General features: G+C 32.9%; 1 protein-coding gene across 1 annotated transcript in view; it reads left to right on the plus strand.

Annotated features, from left to right (window-relative positions):
* Window positions 1-26,669, plus strand: part of KCNH7 (potassium voltage-gated channel subfamily H member 7) — a 471,595-nt gene that overhangs the window by 407,828 nt on the left and 37,098 nt on the right. The window contains exon 9 of the mRNA XM_012440583.3: window positions 9,653-9,852. Coding sequence (XP_012296006.1) covers window positions 9,653-9,852 — 200 coding nt within the window. The remainder of the gene's footprint in view (window positions 1-9,652; window positions 9,853-26,669) is intronic.

Here is a 26,669-nt window from a genome sequence, read left to right on the forward strand (position 1 = left end):
TATTTTTCTTAGTATTGCTTTGACTATTCAGGCTCTGTTTCATTTTCTATAAATTTCATATTAGTTGTTTCTAATTCTGTGAAAAATGACATTGGTAGTTTGTTAGGATAGCATTGAATCTGTAAATTGCTTTAGGAGCATGGACATTTTAATAATATTGCCTCCTTCAATTCATGAACATGGAATGTTTGTCCATTTGTTTCTGTCTTCTATGATTTATTTTAGCAGTCTTCTGTAGTTCTCTTTGTAGAGATCTTTAACCTCCTTGGTTAGATGTATTTCTAGATCTTTTATTGTTTGACTATTGTAAATGAGATTGCATTCTTGATTTGAGACATTATTGGTGTATGGAAATGCTACTAATTTTTGTACATTGATTCTATATCTTGAAACTTTGCTGAAGTCATTTATCAGTTCTAGAATTTTTTGCAGAGTCTTAGGGTTGTTTTTAGGTATAGAATCATATTATCAGCAAAGAGGGATAATTTGACTTCTTCTTTTCCTATTTGGAGGCCTTTTATTTCTTTCTCTTGCCTGCTGGTTCTAGCTAGGACTTCCAGTGCTATGTTGAATAGGAGTGGTGACAGTGGGCATCCTTGTGTTGCTTCTGCTTAAGGGGAATGCTCATAGTTTTTCTCATTCATGATATTGGCTGCGGGTTTGCAATTGATTGTTTTTAATATTTTGAAGTATGTTCTTTCAATGTCTAGTGTGTAGAGGGTTTTTATCAGGAAAATATCTTGGATTTTAAGCATGATTTATTTCTAAAGCTTCAAAAAGAACTTCATCCTTGGATTGCATAGAAAGTTGAAAATAGATCCTGATAGTCGATTTTTAAATGTCAACATGATAATAAAATGTGCTTAGATAAATCCCTATTAATTAAATTTAAATAAATTCGCCAAGTTTATTGTCTATTTTATATAAAATGTACATTTCATATGTTTTGCTGTTTTTATTTTACTAGCATTTGTATAAGCAAATTACAGTTCAATAACTATTGAGACATTCTACCTATTTATTCCAAGTCTAGGCTTCAAACACAGAAGTAGCACTGTACTTAGAAAGAAATGGAAGTTGAACCTCCTAGAAAAAAATAGAAATATGCATACCAGAGAGACTGAACACAGAACACAGTTCCAACCATTTTGTGATTACAACTACTAGTAAACACTTTATAGGGGTCATCAGCTTTAGTGGCATAGGTATCAAACAAGGAAAAAATTGGTCTTAATTAAACACATATATAGCAAAATATCTTTTTAATAAAATAGAACTTGTATTTTGAAACTTAGAATTTTTAAGAAAGAGTTTTAAAAATGCACTTTAACCAGTTCATCACTTAGTAATCCACACCACTTGTGAGGATTTGCAAACTGTCTTTGCAAATAGCAGCTTTTAAAAATGCATATAAGTATAAAAATCTATATGCATTAGATATTTACTATTTGCATTTAATGTTTTATTTTTAGTTTCCTTAAATTATATTGCTATGAGATAGAAGGTTGATTGCCTTGTTTTCTACAACTTAGCTTCAAATTTTTCTTTTAGAATAAAGATTAAAGTTTAACTCAGGGATGCTGGGAAAGTTCAATCTGATAACCACATAGTTGTAATTAGTGTATATACAGTCTTTTATCACATTTGTTGTTGTTTTATTTTTTTCAGGCGGAAAGAAGGCTACTAGTGGGTCCGAGGAGTATGTGCATAGATAAAACCATACCATTTTCAAATACAGTTAGATTTTTGGGTACATAAATTTCAGTATTCTTATTATTGCTAAATTTCAAGTCCCAGTTTTACTCTTTATTTATGGCATAATAAGTCATGGTACAGTTCTCCAGGAGTACCTATAAAGTATTTCCTGCATGATATAAAACTTTACATAATCCCATTTGGATTAAGGTATATACAACCAAGTCTTTTATTCAAATAAATGATGTTACGTGGAATGTGGGTGTATCTTACTATAACCAATTAGACTAGAGTGTTTCATTTTTTCTTAAAAGATACAGTTCATCTACAGAAAACATGTATAATTCTTAATAAATCAATAGAAATAGTCCAGTGCTATATTAAAAAGGAAAGAAGGGAGGAAAGGAAAGAAGAAAGGAAGGGGAAAGGAAGAAAATTGCCTACAGTTCCCTGATTGAGGGATTAGAGATTAGGTGTAGAGTGAGTAAAGAACTGAGCTATCTTCAATTTAAAATAATCCACATGATAAATAGCACTGTTTGTTACAGAGTACAGTAATAATACATTTTAAAGTGTATATAATTCAAAATAAAAAAAGGAAGACTGTGAAATCATTAAATAATTATAAATATAAATGATGTTCATATATTTATACATGTTTTCTAACATAGCATAATTTTATATCTTAAATATCATAAATAAAACATATATTTAATGTTTTTAAACACATAAACCATAAAAATAAAGGCAAATGTATTTCATCTCTGACCTGCTTGACAAACATCTTGATTGGGAGAATTTCTTATTTTTGTAGCATATTAAAAAAAGTTACTATAATTCTGCTTCCATTTATGATATAGTTACTAAAACCTTACTCTCCTTCTATTAAAAACAAACAGAAAACTGAACAAAATACATAAGGCAATTGTTTTCAGACACTGGGAAATTAATAGGGAAGTTTCATCACTGAAAGAAGGAAAACAAACAATACGGGATACAGGTTACCTTGACTTTCTGCCTGGAGGCACCTTCTGGACCACAGTGAAGACAGAAGGAAGAAATAATCTAAGCAGGCCTCAGCAGTCCTACTGAGAAAACAAAACGAAACAAAACACCAAGATCAGAGGTCATGGAGGCTAAGATGCTGCAATTTGCAAGACAGACAACTGGAGAAGTAGTTATATAAAAAGCTCGAGAAACCTACATAGGTATCCTTTTGAATCTACTGAAGAATACTAAGTCACAAATGCATGCAGTAAAACTCCCCAAAACTTTGCAAAGAAATACCAGAAATACTATAAGCTGAACAATTTCCAGAGCTCACATATACGTGGGAGATTTTTAAATTCCACCAGCAGAGTGGAAAACCCTTATTGAATATGCAGGGTATTTGGTAGCAGTCTCAGAAAAAAATAGTGCTGTAGTACTAGGGCTAATCTGGCCCCCCCAAAAAAACTTATAAAGCAAGCTTCAAAAGGTATAAGCTGATCCCCAAGTGGTTTAACTCCTGCAAGAACATCTAACTTTTTTTTTTAAGACAAAAAGTGTTAACAAGCATTGAAGAATGTTAACTTTATAGTGCCCAGTATCTATTTAAAATTCAATAGATATTACAAGAAACAGAAAAATGTGATTCTTAACAGGAAAAAAATCAAGTAAAATAGAACTGGAATTTATAAAGATGATGAAGGCAAGCAAAAAAAAATTTTTTTTAATTTAAAAATAATAGCAAAACTTTTTCCAAAATTAATGAAAACTATAAACCACATATGCAAGAAGTCCAGTGAACCCTAAACAGATTAAATATAAATAAAACACACTGGAGCACATCATAATCAAATCTTAAAATGCGGCAGAAAAAAAGACACATCCTATCTTAAATGCTAGAGAAATCAAATCTTAAATGCTAGAGAAGAAAACAACACATCCTATACAAAGGAAAAATATAATGTTGATAGATTTTTTATTAGAAACAATGAAAGTCAGAAGACAATGGAACAAAATCCTATATTGCTTAAAGAAAAAAAATCTGTCAACAGAGGAATCTACGTTTAATTAAACTTCTCTTCAAAAATGACAAAACATGGCATAGTTCTTCATGAGCAGACTATGAGAAATGATAAAGTTCTTCAAGTGAAAGGAAAATTATACCAGATGAAAATTTGGATAAACACAAAGAAATAAGAACTAGAAGTGGCAAATGTGTGAGTATATTAAGAAAAAAAAAAAAAGACTTTTTCCTTATTTCTAAATATCTTAAAAATAATTGACTCTTTAAAGCAAAAAATAATATCAATAAATGTGCAGGTTTTATAACATACGTAGAAGGAGAAATTATGATAATGATAACACCAAAAAAGGGGAAGAAGAAATAGTAGTATATATTGTTGTGAGAATCCTACATCATTCATGATATGGTATTTTGCTATTTAAAGTATATGTTGACTAATTTAAAATGCATGTTATAAATCCTACAACTATAGCTAACACACGAACAGGGAAGATAAAATGGAGTAACAAAAAAATAAATCTAAAATACTGTAGGAAATAAGTAAAAGGGAAATGCAGAAAATAAATAGCAAAATTGTATATTTAAACCCAAACATATCAATAATTATGTTAAATGTAAATGATCTAAATGCTTTTACTGAAATGGAGAAATTATCAGAGTATTTTAAAAAATAAAGCTCAGCCATATGATGTCTAAAGAAAGCATACTTAAAATATAAAGCATAAAAAAAGATGAAAAATGATGTTCATACAAATCCTAATCATAAGAATATCTGAGGAGCAGTATTAACTTCAGGCAAAGTAGTGGTATTAACTTCAGAACAAGTACTATTATCAAAGATAAAATAGATAAATATAGCAATCCTAACTGTGTATGCACTCAATTACAGAATTTTAAATTACATGAAGCAAAAACTGATGTAACTGAAAGAAGAAATTAACAAATCACAGTAGAAATTCATATTATAGTTTTCAATCTTAACACTCCTCTCTCAGTATTTTATAGAATAAATAGACCCAATGAATAAAAATATAGAAAACTTAAATAATACTATCAGCTAAACTTGACTTACTGAAAATTATAAAATCCTAGCAGAATACAGGTTCTTTTCTTGTACATATGGAACATTTACCAGTAGACAAGCCATATGCTGGGCTACAAAACCAGTCTCAATAAATTTGAAAATGCTAAAATCATACCAAGTACTTATCTGACCATAGAGAAACCAGAAATCAATAATAAAAGAAGGAAGAGAAGTAGGAAGGGGACAAGGAATAGAAGGAAAAACTGATAGATGTTTAGAAGGTCCCCAAATGTTTGGAAATAGGTTCCAGATAACTCACAGTTCAAAAAAGAATTCACGTGGAAAATTACAACTATTTTTAACTTAATGAAAATGAAAATAAAATGTATCAAAACCCATATAGGGCACCCAAGGCATTTTTAGAGATAAATCCATAGCTTTAAGTGTTTTTATTTCGAAAGGAGAGCTAAAATAAAAAAATGCAAGCTTGTATTTTAAGAAGCTAGTAAAGGCAAGCAAATTAAAACCTAATACAACTGGAAGAAAAGAAATAATAGATATAAGAGCAGAAGTTAATAAAAATAGAAAACAAGAGAGAAAGTTAGCTGAAGTAATTTTTGAAATCAGTAAAACTGATAAGCCTACAACTAGACTGAAAGAGAGAACATAAGATACTGTCCTGTATAAAAGAAAGATAACACAAACCTTACGGACGTTAAAAGAATAAGAAAATAACATCATGGAGAACAATAAACTTGACAATTTAGATGAAATGAAAATATTATTTGAATTATACACATTACCAAAACTGAAACAAACAAAAATAAGCCTGAATGATAAAATAAAAGTTGATAAATTGGATTTCATCAAAATTAATAACTTCTGCTCTTCAAAAAACACCATTAAGAAAAGGAATAGGCAAATTATATACTGGAAGAACATATTTTCAATACTGAGATCTGAAAAAGGACTCCTATCCAGAACATATCAATAATTCTTATAAATTCATAAAAAGAAGACAACTCAATTTAAAAATGAGTTAAGTATTTGAAAATATAGTTCACAGAAAACATATGAATGACTAATAAAGACATGAAAAGATGTTATTAATCATCAGGAAAATGCAAACTAAAACTCTAATGAGATATGTACGTACACACTACAATGGTTAAAATTAAAGTCTGACAAAACTAAATGTTGGAGAGGATATGGAACAACTGGTATTTTTACACATTGCTGTGATAATGTAAAATGATACAACTTTGAAAAACAGTTTGACAGTTTCTTATAAAGTTAAACATACACACAACTCAGCAATTTCACTCTTAGGTGTTTAAAAGGGATATGAAAATATATGCCCACACAAAGACTTGTATACAAATGTTCATGGCAGTTTTATTCATAATAGCCAAAAACTAGAAACAGCAAGGTTTCCATCAACAGGAGAAGACATAAACAAACTGTGGTATAGCCATCTGATGCAAATCAATTCAGCAGTTAAAAAAAACAAATTACTGATACACACAACAGAATGATTCTCAAAAACATTATGCTGAGCAAAATAAGTCAGTCACAAATGTACATAATGAATATGTACATCATGGTTCCACTTATATAAAATCCTAGAAAGCAAACTAATCTGTAATGTCATAAAGGAACTCAGTGGTTGTCTAAGGTCTGCAGTGAGTGGTGCAAGCAGCCAAGGAACACAAGGAGACTTTTAGGGTGAAGCAAATGTTCTATATCATGATTGTGTTTAGAGGGGTGTATACATTTGTCAAAACTAATTGAACTATATACTTAAATGCATCTTACATATTAATTACACATCAATAAAATGTAATTTATTAAGTTACAGAGTTTTTTAAATTTATGTAGTAGAAATGCAGGTGCATTTGTTTGTCAACATGTTTTAACTAATATCCTCTGACCAACCAAATGTATTAGTATGGTTAACATATCAGAATTAAGGTGTGGTGTGCTGAAGGAGGTTTTAAGATACACTTGTTTTATTTCTATAATACCTAAACTAAAGCAACACTTTTGGATGAAATAAGAACTCCCTATTTTATAAAACTAAAAATATTGAGTTAAGGAGAGGTGCCTAGATATCTATAGTCTGTAAACTTGCTTTTGATTGATATTTTTGCCAGTTGGGCATCAAACTAAATAATGTCTACAGAATATAAGTATTGTGTTCTTCTCTCTAGCTTACCACCTTTAGCTCCATTTTCTTCCTAAAAAATAGGAAAAAGATTAATGTCTTTATTATAACTTAAAAAGTCATAATCACAGAATTTCTTAAAAATAAGTATTTCAGGTCACTTTTTTATTTTATTTTATTTTATTTTATTTTATTTTATTTTATTTTATTTTATTTTATTTTATTGAGATAGGGTCTCACTCTGTTAGCCAGGCTGGAGTGCAGTGGTGCAATCTTGGCTCTTGCGCCTCCCTGGTTCAAGCAATTCTCATGCTTTAGCATCTGGAATAGCTGGGACTACAGGCGCAGGCCACCACACCTGGCTGATTTTTGTGTTTGCTGTAGAGACAGGGTTTTGCCACGTTGCCCAGGCTGGTCTTGAACCCCTGAACTCAGGTGATCCACCTGCCTCATCTTGGCAGCTAGTGGAAATGCTTGTTTATGACCTAAAGAAACATTTCAGTTAATTTTGATGGTAGAGATAACATCTAATTTGCTAAAAACAATTTACTAAATAAGAATTTTTCCTGACCTTTCTCGATCATGGAATGATTTAGGTAAAACATGTATTTCTTGATCATGTGTGGTTTAGGTAAAACAAATAGCATTGATTTTGTGCCTTCTGATTGAATCTACTTCCTGAGCACATGATAGGTCTTTTGGAAAAACAACATCACACATAAATGTTTCCCCACTACATTTAGGATGAGTAAAACATGTTTTTCACATGAATCTCCTTGGATCACAGTAATAAATTCTGGGAAATACTGTTAATTCTCTTTTTAAATAACTATTCATTTACTCAGAAACAATTTAGGCCCACCTTTTCTTCATGTAGAAGATACAATCTAAACATCTGCTCTACCTTACAGAGGATTAATGTCTCTTACACATGCAAATTCAGCCTCACTACACATCTTCTGTATTAGTCTGGATGTCCAGAGAAGCAGCGCCAAGAGATAGATATTAGATAGACATATATCTTTAAATATAAAGATATAAAGAGATTCATTATAGGAAATTGGCTTACACGATTATAGAGGACGAAGAGTCTCAAGAACTGTACTCAGTAGCTGGGTCTAGACCAGGGAGAGCCAATGGTGTGGTTTCAGTCTAAGTGTATCTCCAAAAGTTGGAGAAGACTGATATTCCAGCTCAGACATTCAAGCAGAGAGTAAATTCTCCTTTACTTCCCCTTCTTCTTCTATTCAGGACTTCAGTGAGTTGGATGCACCCCACCCAGAGTGGGATGGACAATCTGTTTTCCTTGTTTACCGACCCAAATGCTAATCTCTGCAAACCCCTCACAGATACACCCAGAACATTTGTGTAACCAAATATCCAGGCACACTGGCCCAGTCAAGTTGATATAAAATTAACCCCCATATCTCCCTAACTTTCATCCCTTTAAATAGATAAAAACAAGGGGTCACTGCTTTCCCTGGGACATTCTCTTACTTAGGATATCTATGGTAAACAAGGATCTTGATAACCAAGCATGACAAGATAAGCAAACAAGGTAAGATGGAAAAGCAAGCAAGTGCCCAGGAAAACATACTAGTTTAAAACATAGAGGAATCTGGCCAAAGCCTACGTGGAAAATGATTAAGTGGTTTATAGAAGCAGTTGTTTGTAAAATTTATTTGAGGAAAAAAAATGTGTAGTTTGAATTTAGTTTAATTAAACACTTCACACCGTTTTGTTGTTGCTGCTTTATACCCTGGTATATAGCTCTTCCAGTGACTTAAACATAGGTTATTATCATATCTCAGTTTCTGATAGATGCCCAAAGATCATCATCCAGACTGTATATCCTGATGTGACTGTGTAGAGAATAGCATTTCTTTTTAGAAGTATTACAAACGAATACAAATATAAAAATGAATAGAGAAAGTACTTAAAGAGCTTATTTTCAATCATGAAGATTTAGTGGAAGAAGCACCAATACAGATATTCTACCTAAATGCTGATTATATAACAAGGGATCTCATAGCAGTTTCTCCCTATAGACGAAAGAACAAAAGTATATTTTATTTTTTCCCTACAAAAATAAAGCTATGTGAATTTTCTAAGCCAGAGATATGTTTCTTATGCAAAAATACTATGAAAATGAATTGGAATAGATCAAAAACTGTATACAAATTAACACTCTAAGGAAACTGGGCTTCTTAAAAGAATTTGGTATCCCTTAACAAACCCAATGTATTCAAAATAATCTCAAATTTAATAATAGATTTTTCTTCTACAAGTTTAGGTTTGAGGCTAAGAGGCAGAAGTAAGTTACAATTTAAAACTAATATGTTAACTCCAATTCAGAAAGGGTTTTAAAATCCCTAAAAGATGCTTTTTCTTCGTATTTTTTTTAAAGAAAATGTATTTATGGTGAGCCGTGACATGCCTTCTTTTTCAAATGAAAGGGTTTATTTCAAATGCATTTTCTCTCTGGTGAATGCTCCCAGCCACACACTGATATTATAAACAACCTGAGTTTTCATGTTCATTTAGAATCCATGATGAATTTGGATACTTTCCCTCTCCAGCTTTATCACTAAAATTACAAAATGTAAAGCAGTTTTAGTTTAACTTCTTTTTTCCCAGTAATCCAATGATAAATCCTGACTAGACTGAGATAATCAAAATCCACATGCTTGATACTCTAACAATATATAACATGCCTATGTGCAGTTCCCCCAATAACTTTGTTTTTTATCCAATCCAGCACTAATGTATGCAAGCATTTTTGGGAATGTATCTGCAATTATCCAAAGACTATACTCGGGAACTGCCAGGTACCACATGCAGATGCTGCGAGTAAAAGAGTTCATTCGCTTTCACCAAATCCCCAACCCTCTGAGGCAACGTCTTGAAGAATATTTCCAGCATGCATGGACTTACACCAATGGCATTGACATGAACATGGTATGTATTTCTGTTTTCCAAAATGAAAGTGCCACAGGCATTTTAGTGATAGCCAAAATGAAAAAAAAAAAATCCAGTATCACCAGCTTTGAACCCCTTGCTTTTGTTTTCTTCTCTCGGATGTGTATTTTCTCCCCTGGAGATAGTCTCTCATTCTCAATTCATGGCATTGCATGGTGCTATATCTAGTTATACTGTGTGGCAAAGGCATTATAACATGATGCAAACTGATATAACTGTGTGTAGAAGAGTTCCCACTTCTGGTGAGAGCATTGCTTTAGCTGGGACTTGGACTTTCACTTCAAAGCCTCATTGCCAACACCCCCAGAAAATAGTTGGATCCAGTTGCAATAAGATTTGGCAAGTAAACAGTAATAATTATGATGCCCCCAAACAGGGATCCCAGGTTAATACACTTTAAAAGACAGGAAATTGAAAACTTGTAGGAGAGGTCAGGGATCTTAACTATATATAAGCATTTTATGATAGGAAGTTTCACACTTATTTTAATAATTTTTTTTTTATATTTTAAACAATCTACACTGTGCCCTCTTACTCTACCTGGTTTAATGCATCTTTCCTTTCAAGGGGAAAATACAGATGCCTTCATATTTTTCAACATCAACAATCACCTGTCATAACTTCCCTTCCTGTATCACTGCTCAAAAATCAACACAATTAATAAAACTAATGTGGTCCAAAAACCTCTTTTTATTATTAGGAGAATTGCCCACATTCTTTTACCTGGCAATTTGTCTATAAAGGCTGATTGCTAAATAAATTATACAACAAATCCAAATTCTATGACATGTCACAGAGCACCAGAAAAAAATAATAAAAATAGGGTACCTTCCCATATGGCTACTCCTCCACTGGGCAAGGACCCTTTCTAAGAATTCCTCAGAAAATAAAAGCATTCATATTTAATTATGTCAATTGCATGAAACAATTTTTGTGTAAGTGATCCTGGACAGTTTAAATTGGTACTTTCTGTTTGACCAATAATATTCTAATGAAGAAGAAAGGGTTCAAAATTAGCAGCAATGGTGCAGGAAGCATTGCAAATACTGCCCAATTTAAAAGTAATATTTATCTATGGATAAGTTTATCATAGCTGTGTGTGATTTATTTGATTGAGAAGGATATGCCATGACAAAAATATTAATTTGAAGAGCTAATCAAATTAGCACTTTTCACACAAAATTCCATGAGTCGTTTCTAATCATCCCAAAGTTCCCTGTGAAAAATTCATTTGATAAATTGATCCCGCAAAGGAACACTTTAATCTCACAAGAAAGAACACCTACATATTGATCACTTTTCTATATTTCCATCATTGTTATTGTTTAACAAAGGTATCAGCATTCAAAATCTACTGGGGACTCTCTGCTGCTGGGTTGACTGAAGCAGTGTCAAAATTTTTTAATCAAAACATATCACTCATTTTTTGTTGTTTCATACTGCCAGATTATTTCAAAAACAGTAGCAAAACAACTATTTTACCCCCCCATGTAACTCTAGTTTTGTGACCATTTTTTTGTGATAAAGTCTATTTTGTGACAACTATTTACCTTTCATTGTTTGACTCTATTACCTATGAATATGGTTTATATACCACTTGCCTATTTACAATGTACTTATGAAAGATTTATCTCTTTCCTGTCTGCTTCACACCTTAATAAATGGAATCACAACACCCACCGGTAAGAACAGGAGGTATTTATATCCAATTTAATTCTCGTGTAAATTGTGGAGAACACCCTTGTTATCTGTCAGGTTTAGAGCTTGTTAAGTGATTTCCAGTGTTAGTTCTGATCTTTTTTGCATGACGTAGCTGAGGAAATACAAAGCAAGAAACTGGGGAAGACAACCTGGAAGAGGCCAAGTACAGAATAGAAATCCTTAACCTTACCAACAACTTGACCTCTGTATATTTATATACAGCTTCCCAGTCCCCATAAAAATTCACTTCTCTGCCCCAGTCCTGACTCTGGTAAAGGCTATGGGTATACGGTTTGCATTAGATAATTGTCATAAATAAAATGTCATTCTCTTTCATTATCTTCTATTGTCATGATGTAGGTGCTTTCCTTTCCTCTCATCTGCATGCCTGTATTACATCATCCTGGAGTGTGTGAGCTCTAAACCATGTGCCACTGAGTCTTGCATGTGGTTTTGAGAGCTTGACTTTGCACGGACTTCTTGTTTGTATATGGTGTCTACATTTCTCATTTTGTGACTGCCAAGTGAGTAAGCAAACTACAAGATAACTCTGAACACTCAGCAAATCAAGGATGCTTACTTGTTAAGCACTACTTACAAAACAAAGTCGATTAGAGAAAAAGCAGCTGTACCCTTAGACTATTGAGAGGTTACAAAAATATCAAAATTGATTTTTTTACCTCCAAAACCACACTTAAAATCCCTCTGTATTGTCAACTAAATTGTAATTTAATCGCAGTTTAAAATCATTCAAATTTATGTGTTGTCACACATAAAAGCACATTAAATTTGTATTTTGCATCAGCATTCCATGTTATTTTAAGTATAACCTTAAATATAATTTCTCATGAAACATTTCAGGTCATTTTTGCTGTTCAACCATGTCCAAATGAAGTACAAGATATTTAATCATAGTGTATTAATTGACCCAAAATTATTTTCATGAACAAAAGCATTTGATTGTTTGATAGACCACAGAAAATAAGAAAGAAATGACTGAAAAAGTGTGGCCATATCCTTTAATCCCTGCATCTTCTGCTTTTTGTGAAAAAGCTATTGCCAGAATGTTTCAAAATTTAAAGCACTGTAGGAACAATTAGGCACTCCCTTTTAATTGAGCCAAGTGGTTCAGAGTACAAAAGGAAATGGGTCAGAATAATGAAGCTAGTGAAAGAATCATGGTTTTTGTTTTGTTTTGTTTTTGTTTTTGTTTTGAGACAGAGTTTTGCTCTATTGCCCAGGCTGTAGTGCAGTAGTGCCATCGGGGCTCACTGCATCCTCTGCCTCCTGGGTTCAAGCAATTATCCTGCCTCAGCCTCCTGAGTAGCTGGGATTACAGGTGCATGGACCACGCCTAGCTAATTTTTATATTTTTAGTAGAGATAGGCTTTCACCACGTTGGCTGGGCTGGTCTTGAACTCCTGACCTCAAGTGATCTGCCCACCTCAGCCTCCCAAAGTGCTGGAATTACAGGTTTGAGCCACTGTGCCTGGCCTAAATCATGTTCTTTTGAGTGTGATCTCATATTTATGAATAGGAAAAATTATCTGAAATATGTGCACAGATTAATTCTGGAAAACCCTCTTCCTTCTACCTTTAAAATTTTTAGTTAGGAGTGAAGAGATGTTTTTTTTTTCAGAGTAGGACTGATGGCATCTCAATGAATTTCTCCAAATCAAAGCTGTCTTCTGATTTAGTCTGAAACTTTCTGAGGTTACCTAATACTGTTTTAGTTACAACCCTACCACAGTAATGAAAATCATCTTCTATATCAGTGTAGAATTAAGTGGCCTCACATCATACACAGGAATCTGGCTTGAATGAAGAAGGACTCCAATGACCATGGTCCATACATCTTTCTGCATGAAGAGAAACAAACTATTTAGGGCAGAACCTACTCCTAAATTTAATATTATACTTGCATGGAAGAAATGCCCGTATGAGCATTTAATGAAGAATTTACTCCTTACCTAAAAATGGCACCTCCACCCCCACCAAATAATGGCCAAATAATAGAAAAAAAATGCAGAATAGGGATTCAGAAGACCTAAAAAAATAACTCTCAGTCTGCCACTACTCTTGAACAAGTCACTTAACCTCTCTGTAATTTCATTAAACTCGTCATTTTCCAATACTTTTAAAGCACTTAGAACTCAAAATGCTAAATGTGCAAAAACGTTATTATGGAAGCTTTTCTGCTTGAGGATGGCAATTCTAACGTATCTGCTGCCTATCCCCCCACTTGGGTAATCCAGAAACAGTTTTCATTTATTTTAGTAAGAAAAGGGAACAATATCTTTTTTTTCTTTTTTTGCCTGGAATATTAATGGGGGAAACTTTGAGAGACAGACATAGAAAGGAGTAGGAATAAGAGCCTAGGAAGAAGTATAAACTCTCAGCAGAGTGGGTAGGTAAGTTTTTCTTAAAGACAGGATGGAAAGAAAAGAGAAAGGGTGAAGGTGTTAGCTTGCAGGTTAAAGGGAAACTTGGTATCATTTGCACTGTGTCATTCAGTTTCCTACGTTAAGCATAGACTAGATGAATCCTGAGAAAGAAGGAGATGCAAATAGAAGGATAGCTCAAGACAGGGAGAGTTTTGGAGAGTTTAACTGAGTCAGCTTAATAGACTAAAAACAAACTTAGAATCATAGTGAGATTCTGAGTGACAGAGCATGGACTTGTAATGGACCCAATGAACAAAGCCAGTTAAAAGTGGAAAAGAGTATAATAAAGAATGATATACTGTTTAATAGAAATGTATATTTCTTGGGGCTGATGTAATTTCTAAGGAACATTTTAATGAAAATTTGATTTTTTTTACCTTCATAACTCTTCTAGTTTCTCTATGATCTGTCAGAGTAGCCTCCAGTACTAACGCAGAGCTTATCTCTGTATCTACGATCTAACCCTACTCCATCAAAAACTCTTTTACACTCTGTGATAAGGCAAGATGAAAAGAATTTTTTTTTTCATTTTTTTAATTTTAATTTTAATTTTTTTATTGCATTTTAGGTTTTGGGGTACATGTGAAAAACATGCAAGATTGTTGCATAGTTGCATATGTGGCAGTGTGATTTGCTGCCTTCCTCCCCTTCACCTATATGTGGCATTGAGATTTGCTGTTAATATAAGATAATTTGAAAGATTTCTTACAAAAAATATGTAAAATATCTCATCAATAATTTTTATATTGATTATATGTTGAGATGATCATAATTTGGGTTAAATAAAATATACCAAAATTGGAAAAAAAAAACAACTCTGTTACACTCATTCTCTACACTTATTTGAAAGACTTCATCTGTGCCAGACCTTTATATTTAGATCACAGAGTGTTTTGATACACCGTAGCAAAGTATAATGGTGAGCTCTTTCAGTTATGTTCAATTAGCATCTCAGATGAAAACAATCCTTGTGACAGTATACCCCATTAGAAATGTAAAAGCAAAATTTGCAAAGTAGCGTGGCTTGCCTTCACCGTATTGCTTTCATCTCCCTTACTTTTTCTAATGATTTTTTATCTGCTGAAGTTGATAAATACAGTCCATGACCTAGACTGATATGTGTATCATATAGCTATAATAAAATTTTCAAAATATGATGCCCTCATACCCAGCTAATCTTCCACACATTTAAAAGGGGGCACAAAGATTGTCAGAAAAAAAAAACTACATTTAAATGATAATAATCCACAGGACTGGTATCGCGTTTTTTGGTTTTCTATAAATAAATACCAAGTTACCATTTAGGAGTTGAATTAAAATAGTAGTTTTGCACAATGCACTTGAAAAGATGTCATCTGCAGATAGATTAGTTAACAGGAATTATCTGGCTCTGGAGAAACTGGTAAGGTACTAAAGGCAAGACGTCTACCACTATGAACACAAAAATTTATTACTCACGATCACCTACTACAGCTAGCCCCTGAATAGCAGGTGGTTTTAAAAGGGCAAAATTCACTTGCCCTTCCTACTTTACACCAAAGCTATTTACCCTAAATTTCTTCAAAATATCACAGAGAACAAGAAAACACCATCTGGAACACCCTGACGTGAATAATGTCAAGTTTAAGACAGGCATCTAATGTTTTCAGGTCACAAATGGTACGTGTTCATCTTTCACAAGTGATGATGACCACTTCATCCTGGTCTCCAACCACCATCAAAGAGGACTTATTTACAGTTGGAATCATGCTGCTTCTAAGCAAAGTGAGTTCTTCAGCGGTAGGATCTGACCTTTAGCCCATCCTAAGCCAAGAAAAATAATGACAGTATGCCCTAGCGCTTTCCATATTATAAAAGTCTACAGAAACATTACACTTAGGTGGTGAACCTAATTCAGTGCTTCAGTTTCTCCATTTATTAAAATGTTACTCCTACAATAGTTGGAAGGTGGAAGTGATGTCTCAATTTGTTTTTTAACTCCTAAAATAATGTTCCTATTTGAATAGAACTGTAGAATTAAATTTCTTATGCTGAATGATATGATGTGTTTTAAAAAAACTTTGCAGTGGTAGAAGCACAGGAATAATTCAAACTCAATTAAGTTTCAGATCACTTGATAATCAACACAGGTTAAGCCATTAATATAAAATAGAGATCATCAAAGTTCAGTTATAAAATATTCTTTGGAAATATGATTTTAAGTCTCTCTTCATTCAAATATAGGAATAACTCAGCATTTCTTAAACCTAATGGAATCAAACCATCCAAAATCTTTTTCCAAAATAAAACTTCTATATTTTCTTCAGTAGAAGACATACCCAGTGGACCAGGATTGATATAAATGGATATGAAAATGGTCCACCCAATATATCATATTTCATAATCACTGTTTTCTAAAGGTGAAACATGTGAATGTAGTTCATCTTAACCCAAATTATCATATAGCCTTAAAGCAGCAATATCTCAAGAAATTTAGATATATTTTAATTGTTTTTCTCAGCTTAGACATATTGCTATCCGTGTGGATGAGTGTGGATGGAAAAAAATACATAATCATTACATGTTTCATGCCAGATATACCTAAAAAAAAAAATCTCCTTTACTTTGCATCTTGGGCTTCTATTAGCCAGGTGAGCCACCCCCAGTAGAACTCTACACTCCCCTTAGACCATCTGAGATGAGCCTTCTTTATTGGGTTGGGGTGGGAAGCATCACCTCTGATGATGCATTTTTAACACTCCAGAGCTATGCTGAGTCATTTCCATATATACTGTCATTCATTCTGCCCTCTCTTCTGTTAATCTTCTTAGATCAGTATGCTGTGCAACCCACACAAAGCTAAAACATGTCTGTAGTTAGGAAAACCTACCATAGTGGAAAAATAAGCCAAAGATTCACTCTCCATAAAGGCAAAATTATTTCATTTGGATCATAGAGGTGAATCTCAAGCCATCATCTGATTCTTTGCTGTGAATTGCAAGGTGTGGGTGCTAGGAAAATGTGTTTTCCAAGATAGGGCTTTAGCCTAGAGCCTAACTTAAATTTGTCTGTTTTGTCTATGAGCTATTCTTTCTTTTCTTTTCTTTTCTTTTTTTTTTTTTTTTTTTTTTGAGATAGAGTCTCGCTCTGTCACCCAGGCTGGAGTGCAGTGGCATGATCTTGGCTCACTACACACTCCACCTCCTGGGTTCAACAATTCTGCCTCAGCCTCCCTAGTAACTGTGACTACAGGTGAGTGCCATCACGCATGGCCAATTGTTGTATTTTTAGTAAAGATGGGGTTTCCTCATATTGGCCAGGCTGGTCTTGAACGCCTGACTTAGCCTCTCGAAGTGCTGGGATTACAGGGGTGAGCCACCGAGCCCAGCCTATGAGCCATTCTTATTATTTAATATCAGACAACACCAGACTGTGGTCAGAATATTATAATAAAGCAATTCCCTTTGACTAGATATCTAAAGAACAAAGAAGAGTATAATGCCAGAAAAACAGCTACGTGATGCAAAATTTTACAAGCTGGACTTCCAAAAGATAAACAAAAATATATAGACTGATCTAGAGTAATCAGAGACAGAGACATTCTTGGAGTAAAAGCAGAGTGGAGTCATGTAGACAGTGGTCAGAATGAAAAAAAGGACTATGGTTACAAAACATCTGTATCCCACGCTTTCTAAATATGAGAATAACATTAAATGGAAGTTTAAATCTGCACCTTGCTTTATTCCCTTTCCTTTCATTCTCACCCATCTTAGTATACAGGATTGAGATTTATACTTTTTTTAAAATGTGTTATTAAACATTAATGATTGGTTCTCATAAGTTTATAGCTTTTATATTGACAATTCTTAAAGAGAAAAATGGTCTTAACCAATCACTGAAGCCAAGTTAAAGAAAACATTAAGAAGACCTAACTTTTTTCAAATTAAAGTATAGAATCATTGTAAATTATCAAACAGTACATAAAAATTTGTTTTAAAGTGATTAAAAAGTACCTTCTGTCTTTTCAGTTAGAGACAACACCCTGATAGAACATCATCTTGCAACTACATACACTTGGGGTCTATCATATATGTACATTTTTCTCGCTTATAGACTTATAAGAATTTGTTTTTAAATTGGGAAACATCGTCTCTGATGGTATAAATTTCATAGATATGTCAATATAAAGAAAGAAACTGAAGCAAAATTCATATAGAGGATTTATTTGGACCAAGGTTGAGGATTTACAGCCTAAGAAACACTGGGAAATGCTCCAGAGAACAGAGAGGCTCAAAGGCCTTTTTGGTTTTGCTTTTGTTGTTGTTGTAGTTATTGTTTGTTTGTTTTTAAAAAAGGACAAATCAGGAGGGGGGCAATTAGAAAAGTTGTCAGGAATTCTCATTGATTTACAGAAATAGCTTGGTTAGTGATTGGCTATACATGGTTAAATTATAGGGCATGATTTATGGTATCCAGCATATAGTGTTGTTAGGTCAATTTCTAGCAATTGGTGGGACTCTCATTCTAGGGTCCATACAGCAGGTGAATTATTTAGCTTAAGGTGGAAAGTGAGATGTAACTGCTCTCACATGTCATTGCCTCTATAGGCCTCATAATTTAAAGGGGCTTGCATTCCTTAGATAAAAAGTTATTTGCCTCCTCATATTTTATTTACATAAATAAAATTGTAATATCTCTACTTTTTTATAAGAAGGACTTTTTAAATGCAACATTTTTAACATTTTTTCTATACTTCAATTTATTTATCCGTTCCTACTCTCTCCCCACATCACTACTTTACTCATTTCATTATCTATTATCTATGTGTGGAAACTTCCATGCTAATATAATTATACTTATATTTGCATGTATACATATATATGTACATATTTACATACATATATATTGCGTAATTTAATCTATTAAAAACATTTAATTATGTGCAGTCCATGTTTCTCACTTAATATCTTGTGAAAATACCTCCAAGTTGGCTGATACAACTAATTCATTCCTTTTAAAGGCACATACATTCCACAGTAGTTTATTTTATATACTATAACTCTATAATACATAATATAATATTATGTAACTACATACTACATTTATATTAATGGCGTCTTCTCCTATACTAATGGCTTCATTTCTGGGCATTCATTTGATTTCTAATTTCATGACACTTCAAACAATACTGCAATAAACCCACTTACACAGACTTCCCTTACTAACACTTTTATTTTTATGGGTAGATTTCCAAATAAGGGATTTTTGAGTTCAAAATTATATGTAATTTTAATTTTAATAGTTATGGTAACATTACATTCCAAAAATGCTTAACAATTTGTATTTCTATCAACAATGTTGGTACTTTTCCCCCTTCACTTTACTAGTACTGGGTATTATGGTTCTTTTTAATTGTTGCCAGTTTAACGAATATGTGAAAGTTTGTTTTTACTCTAATGACAAATTTCTGAGCTACTATTGATTTCAAGCACCTTTTTCATTCACTCATACACACACACACACACATATATACACACATTATTTGGCTTTTTTATTCTATGAATTGTCCATTCGTAGCATTTTTTCATATTTTCAATTATCTTTTCTCGTGTTATTTAATAAGAACTCTTTGTAGATATTAATGCTTTTTATATTTGTAATTTGATTCTAATGTCTTTTCAATATGTTAGTTTGTTTAAGGACTATTTTGGATACAAAAGTTTTGCTGTTTTTTTTAAATATTGTCTAATGGGTCAACTTTTATTACATAGCTCATAGATCCTTTCCTGTTTTAAAAAGGCCCTACTAAACCTTTGGATTATATGAGTAATTTCCTAAATTTTTAAATAAGATTTGGTATATGATTAGAAAGAAAACTTCATAATCCGTTTGAAATCCATTTTTGTAAATGATTTTCTTCACATGAATAGAAAATAATCATGGTAGAATTTATTAAATAAGCCATTCTTTATTTATTTAATTGAAATACCACCTGTGTCACACATTACACCATTGGGTATAATTGGGATACATATCCAGACTCTAAAAGCTGCTCTATTTGTCCGCTCAGTGTAGTATAAGAATGGTTTGGCTTATTTGGGCACAGTGGCTCATGCCTGTAATCCCAGCACTTTGGGAGGCCAAGGCAGGTGGATCGCCTCAGGTCTGGTAGGAGTTTGAGACCAGCCTGGCCAACATGGTGAAACCCCATCTCTACTAAAAATACAAAAATTAGCTAGATGTGGTGGTGGGCACCTATAATCCCAGGTGCTTGGGAGGCTCAGGAAGGAGAATCCTTTGAACCCAGGAGGCAGAGTTTGCAGTGAGTTGAAATTATGCCATTGCATTCCAGCCTGGGTAACAAAAGCAAGACTCTGTCTAAAAAAGAAAAAGAAAAAAGTTTAGCAGCTTTATATCATATTTTAACATCTGATAAAGTAGATTGACACATAATCATCTTATTTTGCTTATTTCCCTTGGCTATTTGAGAGCGTTTATTCTTCCAAAAAAAAATGACTGTTTTAATTCAGTTACAACTTACGCCATGTTGGACTTTTGAGATAACCTAAAGATCAGATTGTTAAATCTGGCTCCCAAGAATGAGAAATCATAACCACTGTCAAAATTTACTAATAATTTCAAGGATTAACAAATTATAAACCGAGGCATGGAGATCTTCCTTGCCATATTAGTATGAGTACTGGCTCAGATTTAACGTAGGAGGACTCTAAACGATATATGTGATTATTCAACACTTAAAAAGGATCTCCTTTGGTCATTAAAGATTTGCATTTTATATTCTGGACATTACGCAGCTTATATGACATTTTCCAGAAAGTCATGTTGTATTAAGTCTATTGATGAAAGATTGGCCTGCTATAGGTGATTATTTAGAAACATCCTGCTAAAAATACTCCATAAATGGTACTATTCCACTAATAAATACCCTTAGTGTGTTTGCCATGAGCAGGTCACTAATGTTTGTCAGAAGCTGGCCATTTTCCTTCCTTGTTATTTCTTGGGAAATATAGAAAATGGATTGTAGGTCTACTCTAACCCTTGTTTAAATATAACTTTGGTATTTAAATATTAAGTTCTCATCCATCCTGTACATTAAAATCATATGAAATATTTTATAATAGCTAAATCAGAATTGCTCATAGTAGTCTGTGTCAGTATTTCTATTAATCTATTGTAATACATAGGCAAGGTTGAGAACCACTGGTTTGTATCTTAAAAAACAAAATCTTTTTCAATAAGATTTTATAATTTTCTTCTTAGAGTTTTATCTTTTTTGTTAAATTTCTTTATTTTTATATAGCATAGTGAGTTGAATAAAATATATTACATATTTCCATTTTTACCTACTTATAGATAATAAAGAATAAAACTATTTTTCTTTAAAAATAGTTTTAAATATATTTATTTAAAACTATTTAATTATTTAATATTAATATTTAATAATATTTAATATTTTAAATTATTTAATATTAATATTTAAATAATAAAGAATAAAACTGTTTTTCTTTAACAAATTCTAAAGGACTTTTTCTTTGGTTGGTTTGGTTCAATTTGACTTCATTCTGATAGTACTTCTTCTTTAGTTTGGTTTAATTTAGTTTGTTCTGGTTTGTTTGAATGGTGGGAGGTCCTCTTGAGGATTTAATCTTGGATATTCTAAGTATACAATCATATTAGCAGCAAAAAGAGATAAATTCATTTTCTTGTTTTAATAGCAATCATTTATTGGGGTATTTTTGGTTCACTAGAATCTCCAAAATAATTTTGAAAAGTTGATTTTCATTTTAAAAATGTAATTAAAAAAATAAAATTATTATTTTAAGAAAAGTATTAATCATTGATTTAATTAAAGAAGTGTTAAGAAAAATACTACTAAAATATTCTTGTACTCAGGAAATGAATCCTACTGGATCACAGATTTTTTAAAATATCTATTTTTAAATTTTTTTCTTTCTTCCACTTTTATTTTAGGTTTGGGGGTACCTATGCAGGTTTGTTACATAGGTAAATTGTGTGTCACTGAGGCTTGATGTACAAATGACCCCAAGGTAGTAAGCATAATGCCTGGTGATGCCCTTTCTTACCACTATTCCCTTCCATCCTCCCTCCTCAAGCAGTCTCCAATGTCTATTGTTCCCATCTTTATGTCCATGTGTATTCAATGTCTAGCTGCCACTTATAAGTGAGAATGTGTAGTATTTGGTTTCTTGTTCCTGCATTTGTTTAGAATAATGGCTTCCAGCTGCATCCATGTTGCTGCAAAGAACATAATTTCATTCTCTTTATGGTTGCATAGTATTCCATTGCATATATGTCCCATATTTTCTTTATCCAATCCACCATTGATGGGCATCTTGATTGGTTTCATGTCTTGCTATGAATAGTTCTGCAATAAACATACAAGTGAGTGTCTTTTTGATAGAATATTTAATTTCCTTTGGGTATTTGCCAATAGTGGAATTTCTGGGTTGAATGGAATAGTTCTCTTTTAAGTTCTTTTTTTTCTCTCTCTCTCTCTGTTTTTGAGGCAGAGTTTCACTCTTGTTACCCAGGCTGGGGTGCAATGGCGCAATCTCAGCTCACTGCAACCTCCGCCTCCTGGGTTCAGGCAGTTCTCCTGCCTCAGCCTCCTGAGTAGCTGGGATTACAGGCACGTGCCACCGTGCCCAGCTAATTTTCTGTATTTTTAGTAGAGACGGGGTTTCACCATGTTGACCGGGATGGTCTCGATCTCTTGACCTCGTGATCCACCCGCCTCGGCCTCCCAAAGTGCTGGGATTACAGGCGTGAGCCACCGCTTAAGTTCTTTGAGAAATCTCCACATTGCTTTCCATAGTGACTTAATTAATTTACATTTCCCACCAACAGTGTACAAGGGTTCCCTTTTCTCCACAACCTCACCAATATCTATTGTATTTGGAATTTTTAATAATACTCATTTAGACTGCTGTGAGATGGTATCTCATTGTAGTTTTGATTTGCATTTCTCTGATAATTATTGATGTTAAGTATTTTTTCATGTGTTTCTTAGCCACTTGTATGCCTTTTTTTGAGAAGCATCTGTTCATGTCCTTTGCCCACTTTTTATTGAGTTTTTTATTTTTTGCTTGTTGATTTGCTTAAGTTCCTTATAGATTCTGGATATTGAACCTTTATCAGTTGCACAGTGTGCAAATATTTTCTCCCATTCTGTAGGTTGTCTGTTTACTCTGTTGATAGTTTCTTTTGCTGTGCAGAATCTCTTTCATTCAGATAGTTTCCACTTTTCAATTTTGTTTTTGTTGCAATTGCTTTTGGGAACTTAGTCATTAATTTTTTTGCCAAGATTGAAAAGGCCATATAATGTTATGGCCTGGTATGGCATTTCATAGGCTTTCTTTGAGGGTTTTGTATTGGTTTTAGGTCTTATATTTAAGTCTTTAATCCATCTTGAGTTAATTTTTGTTGATGGAGAGACATAAGGGTCCAGTTTCAATCTTCCGTATGTGGCTAGCCAGTTATCCCAGCATCATTTATTGAATAAGGAATAATTTCCTCATTGTTTGTTATTGTCAGCTTTGTTGAAGATCAGGTGGCTGTAGTGTGTGGATTTATTTCTGGTTTTTTTATCCTATTCCATTCGTCTGTGTTTATTTTTGTGCCAGTACCATGCTGTTTTGGTTACTGTAGCCTTATAGTAGAGTTTGAAGTTTGGTAGTGCGATGCCTCCAGCTTTGTTCTTTTTGTCTAGAATTCCTTTGGCAGTTTAGGCACACTTTTGGTTTCGTACGTTTTTAGAATAATTTTTCTAGTTCTATGAAAAATGACTTTGGTACTTTGACAGGAATGGCATTGAATCTGTACGTCTCTTAGGGCCACATGGTCATTTTAACAATATTTATACTTCCTATCCATGAACATGAAATGTTTTTCCATTTTTTATGTTGTCTTTCATTTCTTTCAGCATTATTTTGTAATTCTCACTGTAGATAACTTTCACCTCCTTGGTCTTCTGTATTCTTATATAGTTTATTCTTTATGTGGCTATTGCAAATGAGATTGCATTCTTAACTTGGCTCTGAAATTGGGTGTTATTGGTGTATAGAAATGCTATGGATTTTTGTACATTGACTTTGTATCCTGAAAGTTTACTGTATTTGTTTATCAAATCTAGAAGTCTTCTGGTGGAGTGTATAGGGTTTTCTAGATACAGAATCATATCATCTGCAAAGATAGATAGTTTGACTTCTTATTTGGATGCCTTTTATTTCTCTTTCTTATCTAATTCCTCTGGGTAGGACTTCTGGTTATAGATTTTTGATACATTGTTGATACTATTGGTTAGTCAATTGTTAAGTATTTCACATCTATCATATAATGATGTTCATTAGTGGTCATATGCTCTTCAAGTGTTAGAAATCAGTTGTAAAAATCATTTAGTTGTTCTATTAGTGGGTCTTTAATCACCTCTCCCACTCTACTTGGTAATTATTTGTTCTAGTTCTTCCTTAGTCAATATAATAATTTTAATTTCATCAAGAATTTATGTATGTTATCTAGGCTTCCATAGTTGTACAATTGCACATATGCTTCTCTGATAAGATATTTCATATTTTCTGTTTAAAATTTAGTATTTTCAGCCCATACATTTGCGTTCTTATTCCTGAACTTGTATATTTTTTCTCTCTCTCTTTTCCCTTCAGCAGAACTTTGAAAGGTTTATATATTTTATTTGAGTTTGTTCAAGGACTTAGCCCTTAGAGGTATTTAAGCTACCTTGCTACTATTCTTTTCATTTTCAGTATTTGCCTCCATTAATTCCCTCTTTCTTATTTTTGTGATAACTTTATTATTGTTAACATATGTATTAAACTATTTTGATGTTTGAGTATTTTTGCTAAGGAAGGCATTGAGTATACATAGCTTCTGTATTTCTACAACTATTAATATGAAATGTTCTCATTTTTATTGTTTTCTAAATTATGTCCTCTTTTATCAAAAAGTTACAATTGAGTGTTTTTCTTAATTTCTAAGTACTCCTTTTTTATGGTTACTTTTTAATTGTTTTTTATTATTTCTTGGATTATAATCAGAGTTTAGTGACTATAAAATTTCCACTTTTCAGACATGTAAGATCTCACACCTAATCCAACAATCCAGTTGCATTTTTCTTAATGACCCACTTTTATAAAAGATTTTTGAAGCATTTGCTTTTATTTTCATAGTTGGGATGGGCAAGGGGAGACACTGCTTTCCTTCTTTACACAAAATTTTTTTTTTGTATTATATAATTCCACTAACAAGTTCAGCTGGCACAGATAGGTTTGGAACACACACAGCTGTTTCATGACTCGAGTGGTAGAAACAGAAATGTACATAGATATATTGGTATTTGGAACATTCAGAGTCCCAGGTAACAGTCAATACATTTTATAGAAGGAGAATTTGTTAGGTAAAGGAAGAGAACTTTTGCTATTTTGAAAGCTTCCAATATTTTGCAAAAAATTGGATAATTAATAATGCAGTCATCCACTTTCCCTCAAAAAAAATTGCATTGTTATCCTGTCTTAAAATTCCAGAGGAACAAATACCCAACAGGTAAAAAATGAAAAGGGCATCTGAGCTCAATTTTTATCCTTTATTATTTTTCTACAAAACCAAAAAATGAGATGAATGGGAAACATTTTATGTCTCACTATACTGTCAGCAACTTTAGAAATCCAGTTTGATGGACAGCAATGGCAAGTCAAAATGGTTGAAAGAGCCCTGGAGTCTTTTACAAATAAAATTCCTACTGCATTGCCTCTGCTTTCAAATTTGAAAACTGGGGTGATCGCCAATGTATATTCCTCACATAATGTTGACAACTCAATAAAAAAAATTCAATGCTAAAATACGATACATGATAAATGTTTCTAAAACCATAAAATTTGATTCAAGTTCAAGATGGTATTTTAAGTACATGTTAGTTTTTAAATTATTCTTATCACCTGGTAGACTGTACCTCCTTTTTCCTTACTTTGTGGGCAAGCTAAGGTCATCTACAATCAATCCATTTGGGAAGAACTATTTGCAGAGCATTCAACAGAATCCACTATGGTTATACTCTGTTCATCCCTTCCCCCACTACCTCTCTCAAATAATTGAGCAGGGGCAAGGAGGAGAGGTCCTTAAAATGCTCCTCAGGATGCAGATCCCTTCTGTTGCCCTTGGAAACCTTAATGGGTTCCAGCTTTTCCCCTGAGACCTCATTTTAGAAATCCGGAGGCACCCTTTTTTAAGTCAGCCTTCTGCGGAATTAACAGAAGGACTCCAGAGCCTGGGTAACAAGGACATGTGTATGAAAGCAATAAATCCCCTCTGCCCACACATCATCACCCACACTCCTACCCATCCTTGGCCCTGACTTAATTTGGATCAGGATAAAGTTTAACTTTTCTTCGAAAAGCAATGAAAAATCTCATAGTTATACTGTTAACTCTAGTTGCAGGAGAAGGAAGGAGAAGTAGCAAGGATAATTGTGTTTCATTTTTCAAGGACTCTTTACCATTACCAAAACTGGTTTGGGATTTACAATATTGTCATCTCTGTCCATGTATGACAGGTTTTTATTCTGTCCTTATTTTTTTCCCTAAGGGATATAAATCATATGCTAAATGTTGAAAAGTTACA

Source organism: Aotus nancymaae, unplaced genomic scaffold (assembly GCF_030222135.1).
Source record: "Aotus nancymaae isolate 86718 unplaced genomic scaffold, 86718_ANA_hifiasm-v0.15.2.pri h1tg000029l, whole genome shotgun sequence".
NCBI classification, from domain to species: Eukaryota; Metazoa; Chordata; class Mammalia; order Primates; family Aotidae; genus Aotus; species Aotus nancymaae.